General features: G+C 42.5%; 1 protein-coding gene across 5 annotated transcripts in view; it reads left to right on the forward strand.

The window, feature by feature from the left end:
- The window catches only part of pdlim7 (PDZ and LIM domain 7), a 52246-nt gene that overhangs the window by 7965 nt on the left and 31009 nt on the right, over positions 1-13272 (forward strand). For all 5 annotated transcript variants that reach the window (XR_010795188.1, XR_010795187.1, XM_066642372.1 and 2 more), the window contains one exon: positions 12302-12453. Coding sequence is in view for 3 of the 5 variants with exons in the window: in XM_066642372.1 (XP_066498469.1) it covers positions 12302-12453 (152 nt within the window). In the remaining 2 variants the exon portion in view is untranslated. The remainder of the gene's footprint in view (positions 1-12301; positions 12454-13272) is intronic.

The following is a 13272-nucleotide window of genomic DNA, read 5'->3' on the forward strand; positions in this document are numbered from 1 at the left end:
GGGTTCGATTCCCTCTCCGGGTGACTGTCTGTGAGGAGTGTGGTGTGTTCTCCCTGTGTCTGCGTGGGTTTCCTCCAGGTGCTCCGGTTTCCTCCCACAGTCCAAAAGCACATGTTGGTAGGTGGATTGGCGACTCAAAAGTGTCCGTAGGTGTGAGTGAATGTGTGTGTGTCTGTGTTGCCCTGTGAAGGACTGGCGCCCCCTCCAGGGTGTATTCCCACCTTGCGTTCAATGATTCCAGGTAGGCTCTGGACCCACCGCGACCCTGAATTGGATAAGGGTTACAGATAATAAATGAATGAATGAATGTTGTGTTCTCAGGTTTGTCGAGCCTTTGTGTATCTGTTCTGATGGTTGTATTTGCATTGCATTCTCCCTTAATGCTGTTGTGTTCTCAGCTTTTGTTTGCTTTATAAATGTTGTGGTATGTCTCAGCGGGCCCCCATTTGGGAACATTAGTGAGGTTTGCTACTGAGGTTTGGAAACACAGACTCCAGCTTATTCCAGAAAAAATGGATGAAGCTCCTTAACTCCAGTAAACACAGCTCCACTGCTTCACAGCCCGGTGCTGGGGGGCTTCACAGCCTTCCATTCTGACAGTCTCATATGCTCTTCCTCCAGTGTTTCTTATTTTACCTTATACTTTACTTTGGAGATTACACTAAAGTGTGTACTTTTAAACTAGCAGAATTCACCAATTATATAACATGTTTGTATAAGTAGTGTAGATGTTACCAAGGCTGGATTTGGCACTTCTTTCTGTGCTGTAACCAAGTCCAGGAAATGAGAGAAAAGTATACAGAAGTAATTTAAAATTTACATTTTAAACAAGCCCTCTACTGACTTTGTAACCTACTGCCTCTCTCTTATGTATTAATTTATAACCACTCAGAAAGAAATGTATAATGTGTTATGCTTTAGTACCTGCTATATATATCCCAGCACTTTCAAAGGGCTGCTGTACCAAGGCCTGCCCCTAAGGTCAGTGCGCCCAAAACAGGTTGCTATTGGTGGATTTTGCTGGTTGAAATTTGCCACAGTTCATTAAACTCTGCAAACACAAAGCCACTTTTTATTTTCCCTCATTATTACTAGGATTGGCCTTTATGCCACTAGCTATTGTTTTCCATTTTGTTCTCTCCTATTTAAGTTAAACGAAGGTTTATTATGAATGGTGTGTCATAACCCTCCTTTAGGGTGATTTTTAACCCCCCCCCCAAAAAAAAAAAAAAAAAAAATCAAACGTGGCCTGAAAAGGAAACGTAATGAGGTTAACGAGAACCATATGCTGCCAGCTACGTGAGGTCTGTTTCAACACACACGCATTCCTTCACAAACATGTCACTGCTTGATATCAAACCCATAAGACAACTCTCTCCACAACATTAGCCTTCTCCTCTCTCCTCACAAGGATATGTTATGGGTTTGTTTGGTTTCTGGGATGCCTGGTCCTCCCCTAAAGGTCACTGAATCTTGGCTTGTTATGGACTCCTATGCTCTGGATTGAATAGGGGCAGGGGCCCAGCAGACACTTTCCGGTCCTAATATGTGCAGTATTGTTCGAGGTGAATATGCTCAACATCTACTGGTAGCTGCAGTCCTCTCAAAACTGGTCAGTCATGCCAGGCAGGCTGTTGTTGTCTTCTCTGTTTTGGGTAGGGCTGTGTAAAGTGAATGTAGGATTATAGCACTGTTGCACCAAGTAGGAGTGACTTTGCCTTGTCAGATTTTAAGCCAAACTCCCATTTCTAAAAATGAAATGAAAGGCCATGTTAATTAATTAATTTTTCCCCTTAAACACACATTTCCAACTTAAAAGATGTGGAGCTTTTGAACGTAAACAAACCAGAGAGAACAGTGTTTCTCTACAATAATGAATGCCCCCTTTTAATGAAATAAAAGATCATTTTGAGTAGTTTTACCATGGGACATTTGTGAAAATCCTTGTTATGAGGGTGTAAAAATAGACTGTTTATTATGTATTCCATTGTTTGTGCTGTTAGATCACCGTCGTTGCCATTGATTAGTCATAAGACAAAGCTGGTATTACATAAAAGGATACATGAAAGGTATTTGAATGGTTGGTTTTTGGTTTAGATTTGGATACATTCTGCTTTGGAAAGCATTAAACCATTATTTAGAGGTGGTTCTGATACTGATTCAGTACTGGTCTGATATCCTTTCTTGAATGTTCCCCTCTGGTCGTCACAGTTACATACTAAGAGGTTATTTCCAATAAAAAAACAACCTATAGCTTTAGAAGTGGTTTAGCTTCCATTTTCAAAGCTCATGCTTTCTGTTCCATCACCAACGCTCGTTCCAGAGTCGGTTGTTCACCTGTTTTCCTGTTTCCCTGCCCTGTTTTATCACAGGGTTTATAATTTTACAAGCTCTGTACTATCACACACAACACATCACAGGGCTGCTTCCATCTGTTTCTGTGCCAATCATCAGTCACATATTGTTGTGAGTGACGATGAGAATCACCTGAACGTGGGCTAGACAGCTCAGCGCACGTCTGCTTTGAGCTTAACCATGATCTCATGCTTCAGCTGGACAGCCAATCATAGAGCTCCTGCCACTGCCAGGTGTTATGCAATGATGAGAGCGTGTCTGTACGTGTTCCCTATCGACCTGAACCTAGAGGTGCTGCTGATTTTGAGCGCTGTTAAGAGATCGCACAGAACACAATGTCCTCCTTTCACCCTGAGTTTAGAGACCCTCTAGAACACGGAAGCAAAACTTTTTGATATATGCTTTTATAATTATCATACATCACAAAAGTGTTTCACTTCGTTTGAGACATCGGTTTTTCATTTTCCCCCAGAAAACCATCAAAAATGGGTTACAAAGCCGCCTCGCGTTCGTGTTCAGCTTGAACACCTTGTTCCCTATAAGAAAGGGAATTGCCCCAGCTTGAGTCCAGATTTAATGCTGGTTTGAATTTGTTTTTGGTGCTAGTTCTTTCTATTGAATGAATGTTGGAAGATCAGAGAGAATACTGTGAAAGGGAGGAAAAGTATCTGAGACCTCCTGATGTGAAGCCCTCCTGTGAACCGTGAATCATAACTGATGAAGAAGGCTGACTTCTCATGAGCAAACCTTGATTCCAAAGAAGTGACTGTAGGAAAGTCCACGTTGTGCTGAAATTAAAATTAAAAACAGGAAAATATTTTACCTTTTCAGCTTAAATTATTTGGAAACTGTTGTGCAAATTCTCCATGAAACTGTGCTATACAAGATGCATCTGTGTAATGATCAGAAAGCCCCTAAACAGGAGATGCAGACATAGTTATGTTGGGGAAGCAAGGTTGGAAACCACAGGTAAATATGAGACTCATAAATCTCTTGATCTAAATTCTCAATAGGGACCTGGAGGTTGTGGGTTCGATTCCCATTCTGGGTGACTGTCTGTGATTAGTTGGTGTGTTCTCCCCGTGTCCGCGTGGGTTTCCTCCCACAGTCCAAAAACACACGTTGGTAGGTGGATTGGCGACTCAAAAGTGTCCGTAGGTGTGAGTGAATGTGTGTGTGTCTGTGTTGCCCTGTGAAGGACTGGCGCCCCCTCCAGGGTGTATTCCCACCTTGCGCCCAATTCCAGGTAGGCTCTGGACCCACCGCGACCCTGAATTGGATAAGGGTTACAGATGATGAATACATTCTCAATGACAGTGATTTTTCACCTCATGTTGCCTAAGTTACCATTTCTAATCTCAAGATTGACCTTTCTTTGCCATGGTTTCACTAATGTTAGAAAGTACAGTTGTAGCAGTACACCATATTTTACTGGCTATAGTTGTTCACTTGCTACAGGGAGTGTACAGAATCAAATCACTGAAGAATTTAAAACACATACCAACCATGTTCCAGCGAAAAATATAATCTGTAGGACAATCACAGTGGGTGCAGTTTGTACAGGAGGATGACTGTGTTTGTTATTGGTGACTGCTGCTGTCTATTTACAGTAAAAACACAAAATGTTGAGATGGCAACGTACATATTAATGGAAATAAAATTGGTACCTTTTTAAATAATTAATTGTTATGTGGCAGAAATGGGCTTCCGTAGTAAAATGCATTGTACAGGACAAGGAACACAATGGGCTTCTCTTTCACTGGTACAAGGAGTGTTCAATAACTTGATTTGGGGGAATTGCAGTCTGTTGAACTTCGGTGTTCCCTGCTGTTAAAGACCTGCTTGAAGACAAGGCCTTCTCACTGCTCACTGGGCTGTAGCTGACCGTAAAGAGACGTCGAAGGAAAACAAATGCACCATGTCTCTCCTGTTGAGTGACGTACAAATGAATTAGCGCTGGAATGCAAGCGCACAAGCCAAGGCTTACAGGCTTCCTATGTTCAAACTGACATCAGTGTGTCTGGAGAAGCTCCACAGGTGTTTGCTTGTCTGAGTTAAGCTTGGCTTGGATCAGCGATTATTGCTCTGTCAGTTGTGACGCAGATGTAGTTCATTGATTCGTTCTGTCAGTGACACTGTCACTGGGATTGGACCGAGACTGGTGTCTTATCATCTCTACATCAAGCAAAGGAAAGAGAAAGCGGGGTGAAAACTGTCTAATGCGGTGGTCTGCCAGTTCCTTTTTGTGTTTTGAGAACAAACAGCAAGATTTTACGAGCCAGTTCTAATAAAAACCTGTTCACATGCAGCCTTTTTATGAGCCCAGTGACGACTTGGAAGCCCTCAGCTTATTTTTGGAGAAATCCATGAATATTTGCCTTGATGAAAGATTGTCCATTTGACTTTTTTGTCTCCCCCCTCTCTGTCCACGCTGCGGTGATATACGGCCTGTTAGCTGGCCAAGGCACCTTCATTTGTCTGGATCTGTATTCATTAAAGGAACTAAGGAGCAGAGCTGTTTTACAGTCAGTCCTCAGCTGTTTTATCTCAGCCTTGGTCAAAAAAACAGTAGAGAAAAACATTGTTACTAGATGAGCTAGGACAGAACTGCACTGGTTTTAAAAATGAAAATAACTCAAAGGCCAACAACATGGTCTTGACTTTGTAAAGTGCAGAAAAGTTGACGCCACAACTGTAGGACCGATTCTCTAAGTCATCCCAAACATTTAATCACAAGGTCAGGGCTCTCGGCTGGCCAGTTCAATCACTGTTCTTCAATAGTGGCTCCTTTTGACTGCTACCATGACTTCTTAAATGTATCTGGATAACAATTCAGTGGCAGTTTACTTGAAATGAAATGTGTGTGTCTGTGAGACTGGTCACCTCAGACTGTCCCCCTCCTGAGGTTTTGGATGTTCTTTTCCCCCTCCCCTCTGTTCCATTCCATGCGTCTCCACAGTGCTCCAGCATTCCTGGCATTTTTAACACTGCTTTCCTATTCCTGGCAACACACAGCAGGCTTTTGTCTTCATTTCTGTGTCCATAACCTAGTAAAACCACTGGCCATTTACACTCTGAACCAAGTGACCCTCTCGCACATCAAAGAAATATTTTCCTACCAAAGCCAAGCACATGAAGTAAGTGTGGGCACTTTTTGTAATATATTTTTGTGTCATGGTGTTTATTTATTTGTTTTTTGGCTAATTTCCCTTAGTTGTTATAGTTGTTCATTGTGCTCAAAGCACTGATTTTTACCACAGCTTATTCAGAATAGTCCACCACAGCCTAATACCTCATGATATAGCCGTATGATCTATAATTCCCACCCTGAGCACGGAGCCTGCGAAGGATTTCTCAATGCTTTCTTCACTCACACATTGTGAAAAGTCATTTATTAGACTTCTCCCCATGTTGCGTGAAACAGCCTAGTGATTTAGATTACAGTTTCTGCTTCTCCGTGATGGATTGTTCACTTGGTTTTTATTAGCGCAGATCAAGGCTTTCAGCCGAGCTGTAATAATGATGTAACCTTTTGATGCGTTTGCTCGTGACTGCCTTTATTCTAGATTCTATTCCACACGGTGTCAGAGCCGTGATCCACGGCCCTGTCTTTCGCTCCACTACATTCAGCATTCAGCCCTTCGTCTCCTTTTTTTTCTTCTTCTCCCTTCTCTTCCTGCGATGGCTCCTCCGGGTCCCTCGGCGCGCATTACTGTTGACGTTTAATGAACTGCGAGAGAGATAAATTTGACGGGTGCTCAGTGCAAAACGTTTCTGCTCATAAAACTTGCTGTTTGTCGCTGATCTCATTGCCAATAACTCTAGGCCCGTGGACTGGAATACAGAAATCTCAGCTACAGTTTGGGGCAGGATCGTTAAGATGGGAATCAGAGGAAGGTTTGGCTTCCTCTTTGCAAGGGTGCATGGCTTTGCCCACCAAGTACTGATCAGTCCTTCAGAGAAAGCCTGGCTCCTTGCATCTGAGATATTTATGGCTCCGTTTCAGCTGACGCAATGACAGCCAAGCCCAGGGTCCTACAGCCCCCAAAGGAAGGGTGGGAAAAGCCTAAAAGTGAAATATGGCAGGAATTTCGAACTACCAGTGGAGGGGTGGTCGCTAAGCCTGGCCTGCTGTTAATGAGGTATATTCACAGCTATGCCCCGTGCTGAATTTCCACAAGAGGAATGATAAAAACACTTGCTAAGGTGATCCACAGGGCTTCTTAGCTTGTTTGACACAACCATCTATCCACCTATGCACGATATGACCCTACTGCATTGCGGGGAACTGCTGGAAGCTGTAGAGTACATTTGTTTCTCACACTGTGCGCATTGAGCTTGAGTGCTACGATCTGAAATGGGAAAAATCTGATCTCCTGTAGCGTATGGCGGGGTGAGCGTTTGATGTATAAGTGAAGGCGCGTTTTCGCCCATGGCTGTCTGTGCTCATGAGGTTTTTATGGTTTCGTCTGAAAGGCCTGAGCTCAGCACGTTTCTGCCGTCCTGCAGTGAGAGTAGGAACAGCTGCTCTGAACCTGAGCCTGAGGAGCAGGTGCTTGTGTCCATCAGCGCCAACCTCAGAGTCTCCTGATCACTCTCTGCAGTGTCCTCCACGCTTCAACTGGGCTGTTTTCTCTAATACTCTCAGCCGCCCGCACTCGCTACTTCCCTTTCTTTTGTAGACTTGTAGCTTCAGTGCAAACTAAAGTGGCTAATATTTTCTGAAAGCTTATACTGTCAGATTGTCAACTGTAGATTGTGCCATGATATGTGATTCCCACCCCTACATACATTGTCTGCAATACTCTATAAGATCACCTTTTAAAATCAGAACAAATGAAAGATCTACCAGCATAAATGCCAGGCTTAGGGTACTGTATCTGTATGTTCCTATTGCCTCCAATAATATAAAATGAAACTGTTTACTCACATCATTAATGCACAGCTGAGTGTTGGCTCTGGTGGTACTCGGTGCCTGAGGGTGTACGCTGTCTGCATGTTGTGCTACCTTTCGATACCTATCCTACCTAGCAGCCTTTCTCATACTCAGACCCACACTCTTAAGTGTTTTCATGTGTTTTTCATGCTAAATCTGTTTTCCTCTAGTGCATAATACAACCATAGCTTACTGTTATTTCCTTCATTCTGTTAATGTCCCTCAGTCTGTTCAGGTACTGACCCCTTAAAACCACTCTGCCATGGATGACGTCACTTGATTCGGCACAATCTAATCTGCCACAGTAAGCTATGAAGCAAAAAACAAAAAAGTTGCTCATTCATTAATTATCAAGGTAAAAGTTCTGTCATGTCAGATGTACTCTGTGTATATATACATATTGATATTTGGCCACCAGTCTGTCAATAATGTAGCACAAAAGAAACAATGACATATCGATACATCAGTACTTTGTCCCAGGTTTATGTAATGCCATTTGTTCTAAAGCAGAATGGGGATGTAGCCTTATGAATGCTGCCACTTGGTGTGTGTCGGGGGAAAATAGTCATCAGTATGTTTTTTAAGGGTTTGTGCTTGTAAGTGCTTGTTGAAGGTGGGTGCGGGGTTGAGGGAGTTATACAGAGCAGGAAATGACAGAATGTCTGTGAACCTTGTGTGGTACAGCTGTTGTAAGCTGTTGCTTTGCTTGAAGGTGAGGGCAGATGAAGGGCGTTGAACATAAACCTGTTATAGACTGAAGCAAAGCTGGATCTCATTTTGAAAATATTGCACTCCTTCAGTAGCCCTGTGTTATGGGTTGGGTTCTGTCCTTTAATGTCTGTGATGTCAGAATGAAGATTAAAATATTCCTCAAGTGACAATGCATGTGAAAAGTAAAGTAAATGTAATTTTCAAGCACCCCACTTCACTAGAAAGATGGCAGAATTTTAAACGTTAAAGGGGAAATGGCACCTCCTCTGCTTTACAATGACATTATCAGCCCATACCACAGTTATTCTGTGTCGGAATGCTTGTGAAAATGCAAACGGAGCAGATAGGCTTCCTACCTGTCAGTCATCCCATCAGGACAGGGCCAATGGCCCAACCAGTGTGGCTGGAGTGTAGGGTTTAAGCCTAATCCTGATCTAGAAAACTGGGTCCTTCAGTACTAAACGTCTTCATTTATGATTCTTTGGCAGTATACAAAGCAATGCCCAACATATTCAGTTAATGTCGAGGTCTGGTCTCCCTCCCTTGACAGCTCCACCTCCTTTCAGACCCAGATAACTAAGCATTGCTTCCTCACAGAGGAAGGAAGCAGACAAACAGCTGTTTTTCTTTCAGATCTGAAATGATTGGGTCTTGCTTTAATTATATCTCTCAACAGTGAAGGCTTCAAGCACTGTTTATCTGTGCTCTACCAGGCATTGGACAGATGTAATCAGTCCCCTTTTCTCCGCGTTGTTTTATTAATATTTTAAATGGTACATTTGGTAGGAATCCCTTGTATTCTTCTAAGAAACGAATAATTTGTACTTGGCTTTTTGACTGTAAATTAAACGAGGGTCGCTCTCTGACTGCAGTACTTGCGCAGAGCTGTAGTTACTGAATTAAAAAACCTCAGAATGTAACAAGGTTAATTGCCTTCAAATGGAGTTTTCCACCCTTGTTAAGTAGCTTTCATTAGCAGTAAAATACTGTTGACTCATTTTAATTGCACCACAACTGTTGAGGGTTTTCTCAGTGCTTTTTTTATTTTGTTTAGTACTGAGCCCTCTCTGTGAGTTCAGAGAGAGAATTTCTTTTGTCTAAACAAATCCTCCCGCATAGCAGGTGCTGACTGGATCAGCTAAGAGTCAATAGATTTCCTCTGTATTCTGCCTCAGAGCTTTTTGTTCTTTAGAGAAACCCAGTGAGTCTGTTTGGCTCTGTCTGGAGTCTGAGTGTGTGCGCATATTTAGCACTCAAGTTCTTTAGAAATGACACCAGCCTTTTATTTCCATGAGGGCATATCATTACTCATCTTACACAGCAGCTTAGTAACTTTTGCTATGATTTGATCAGGGGCCTGCTTCACATTAAGCCAGTTCTGTTTGAGAGAAACTCACTGAGTCAGGTATATTCGCAGTGATGCTGATGGGAACCAGACATCCCCAGAGTTCATTTACCCTTTATTAAACCAATATCTGAGTGCACTTCCAAAGCACTTAGCCCTTAATTGTGCTAGAAATGTCTGCATTTTATTCATTTCGCTCCATTTGTAACGTTATAGAAATAAATTTAATTTTGCTTTAGTGCTAATGGAGGTGGATACATTTCCAGTTGTACATTTTATAAAAGCAGCGTCAGCAGATTGACGTGAGCCCACAACTTTCACATCTGTGTGTCCTTATGAGTAGTAATAAGATCAGAAAAAAAGCTAATTAAAGCTAAGTAAGACCTTTCAGATGAGTTAATACATCATCTGAAATGAATGGAAATGTACTATAGCTGGATTACTTTGGGTTAATTTAGCATTTTTGGATGTGTTTTAGTTAAACAAGTTGCAGTTGGTTTCCCACGGCCAGGCGCTGGTTCTGTGAAATAACCACTATATGAAGTCAGCCTCAGGGAAGGAGCTGTCAACACCATACACCCCTTAGATGATGTTCAGACTGTGAGTCACTATTAGCAATCATGTATGTGTGTACGACATATGCAGTATAAGTTTCCTGTACATGACACGCCACTAAATTATCTGTTTTTGCCTTCTTTAGCCAAGAAGGATGTTTTTTCATTATCTCACACACTAAATTCCTGCCTTGGTGTGTGAACAGCAGGACCCTGGAGTTTCCTTTTTTTTTTTTTTTTTTTTTTTCCCTGTTAGCAGAATTCACTATATTCTGCTGTAACTCATCTACTTCATACAAAAGAGCAATGCATGGTCTGTTTAACATTCATTTAAGAGTGATTTGTTGTTATATGCTCCATAGAGTCTAAATAGTTAACAGTGGTGTTGATGGAGCTAGACATCTTAAGTGTTTAAAGGAACACTAGGTAGTATTTTTACCTTAAAAAGGCTTCAAAATCATTGTGATTCTTTATTGATTTATTGATAACTACTAGGGCGGCACGGTGGTGCAGCAGGTAGCACAGCTCCAGGGATCTGGAGGTTGTGGGTTCGATTCCCGCTCCGGGTGACTGTCTGTGAGGAGTGTGGTGTGTTCTCCCTGTGTCTGCGTGGGTTTCCTCCGGGTGACTGTCTGTGAGGAGTGTGGTGTGTTCTTTCTGTGTCTGCGTGGGTTTCCTCCGGGTGCTCCGGTTTCCTCCCACAGTCCAAAAACACACATTGGTAGGTGGATTGGTGACTCAAGTGTCCGTAGGTGTGAGTGTGTGTCTGTGTTGCCCTGTGAAGGACTGGCGCCCCCTCCAGGGCGTATTCCCGCCTTGCGCCCAATGATTCCAGGTAGGCTCTGGACCCACCGTGACCCTGAACTGGATAAGGGTTAGAGATAATGAATGAATGAATAAGAATTACTAAATATGTTCTTAAAACAGAAAATAAAATAAAAGCAACTTATTTATTAATAACGTGCTGACGATAAAAACATTTATGTCAAAGGAAAGTCTAGCGTTTCTCTTAAATGGACTTGATTGAGCTCATTTGGCAATGTACTGACTAAACAGACATGTCATAATTTTGAAATGCCGTCTCAAATCCTAGTTGGCAGCTTTTTAAATCATGACACCGTGGTGCAAAATCCACAATATCTATAGTATCATGAGATTAATGAATCATGACACTCCGTATTAAATGACTTCCCAAAGAAATGTATCTTTGTCCTTCATTTTCCCCTTTGAGAAAATCCTCTCTCTTTTTGCCAGCCTCGAGGGTGTGATTCTGAACTCCTGCTCGTTGATAAGTCGTCCTTATCTAGCCGTCTTGGAGAGCATTTTGCAAAAGTAAACACAGTGGTGAACTCTGGGATCATTCAGGCTGCTTTTTGTTAGTGGAGCTCATCAATCAAAGGTCTGCGCTACCTGTGCGTCTGGCCAGTAAACAGCTGCTTTCTTCATCTGTCTTCTTTCTCTTTGTTCAGTAAGTCTCCAAGGAATTGGGCTTAAAATACTTCTTACACATTTCAGACGAACTGGAAAAGGTGTTAACTGATATTTGAACAGCTACAGCGATAAACAAAGTGCATTCTAATCTGCTCTAATACTCACCTGCCTTCATTTAACACTCTCGGCTCTTGTCTCCTGCTTAAGCTGACAAGTGTTGTCGTACGCTTGAGGAGGCTTTTCTTAGCGCTGTCATGAATAATAAACTACATTCATAAGAAATCCAGTTTTCACAGGAGATGAGTGCTTCTTGGGAGAATGCACCATGTGCATTTTTTCTAGTCTTCGGGAACGTCGTCAATATCTTTGCAGGCATTTTAGTGCTTTTCATTAGAGCTGTCAGAGCAGAACTACTGCTGAGAGTGCGTTTGGTAAATAATTTGTAGGCACTTAAGTTAGAATCTCCACTCAATCGATTGCATTCAAACTCGGCTGACCTCTTTCTAGTCCCGATGGTTAAGAATTTGTCCCAGGGAAGACAATATCTGCTAAAGGAGCGGTTTAGTCTGGTACTAAAGTGGACTGAGAAAGTTTGTTGGGTAAGGACAGGGTACTATATTCTTGCAAAGAAATACTGAGACATACGGCACTGTACAGAAGTTTAGGCACCTGAGAAAATGAGATTTTAAAAAGCTATTGATCTGTGCAGTTGTTTATCAGAGTGTGCTCACATCATTCCTTATAATAAGCAGGACACCTCCATAGCATTTAAATGGAAACAGTTATTTGGAGTGGTTTGATTCCCATCTAAAGAATTGTGCAAAGTCATACTTCATGGTGACAATGAGAGAAAAAGCAGAGACCGTCCATGTCCAGTTTCACTCAAAGTGTGACTGGAAAAAGCGTATGATTTCTAACTCTGAACTCTAATTACAGATGCTTTAATGGTGTGGTGTGGGTGTGTTACAGCTGATTCCTGGTGGAAAGGCGGCTCAGGCTGGAGTGGGCGTGGGGGACTGGGTTGTGTCCATCGGAGACTTCAACGCTGAGGAGATGACACACGTTGAGGCACAGAACCAGATCAAAGCAGCCACCGACTCCCTCGTTCTGACACTCACCAGGTAAACACACACATGCACACGTTCACACATCTTTATTTCCCCTTTCTCAGCTGGTGTGTATACCTGCTCTTCTTTTAGCTGGTGTGCACACAAACACACACTCCCCTCCAGTTGGCATGACAGGTGTCTCTTGAACAATAGTGTTTTAAACTCTCAACACCAGCGCTCTGCCTCTGACTGTACCCTTGCTTGTTTTCTAAACCAAATGGCTTAATTTGATCCAACTGTTTTCATGAAAACAGTAGTAAACAAATGAATTCTTGGTAAAATAACAGTTTTCACAAATGCTCTCCTGCTGAATCTCAGCTGAACTTACAGCAATTGAAGTAATGTATTTTGGAAGGTTGGATTTTGGTTTGATTCTGCCACAGTGGTTAAAATCCGTGTGCTTGATATGAACATAGAAATTGGTCAACAAAGGTTTATGTAAAAAAAAAATATTTTTGCAGCACTATTAATATGCTTTTTAATTTATTTTATTTTATGTTAACGGTGGTGCAGCAGGTAGTGTCAGTCACACAGCTTCAGGGACCTGGAGGTTGTGGGTTCAAGTCCTGCTCCGGGGGAGTGTCTGTGAGGAGTGTGGTGTGTTCTCCCTGTGTCCGCGTGGGTTTCCTCCGGGTGACTGTCTGTGAGGAGTTGGTGTGTTCTCCCCGTGTCCGCGTGGGTTTCCTCCGGGTGACTGTCTGTGAGGAGTTAGTGTGTTCTCCCTGTGTCTGCGTGGGTTTCCTCCCACAGTCCAAAAACACATGTTTGTAGGTGGATTGGTGACTCAAAAGTGTCTGTAGGTGTGAGTGAATGTGTGAGTGTGTGTTGCCC

This window comes from Hoplias malabaricus, chromosome 13 (assembly GCF_029633855.1).
Source record: "Hoplias malabaricus isolate fHopMal1 chromosome 13, fHopMal1.hap1, whole genome shotgun sequence".
Classification (NCBI taxonomy): domain Eukaryota; kingdom Metazoa; phylum Chordata; class Actinopteri; order Characiformes; family Erythrinidae; genus Hoplias; species Hoplias malabaricus.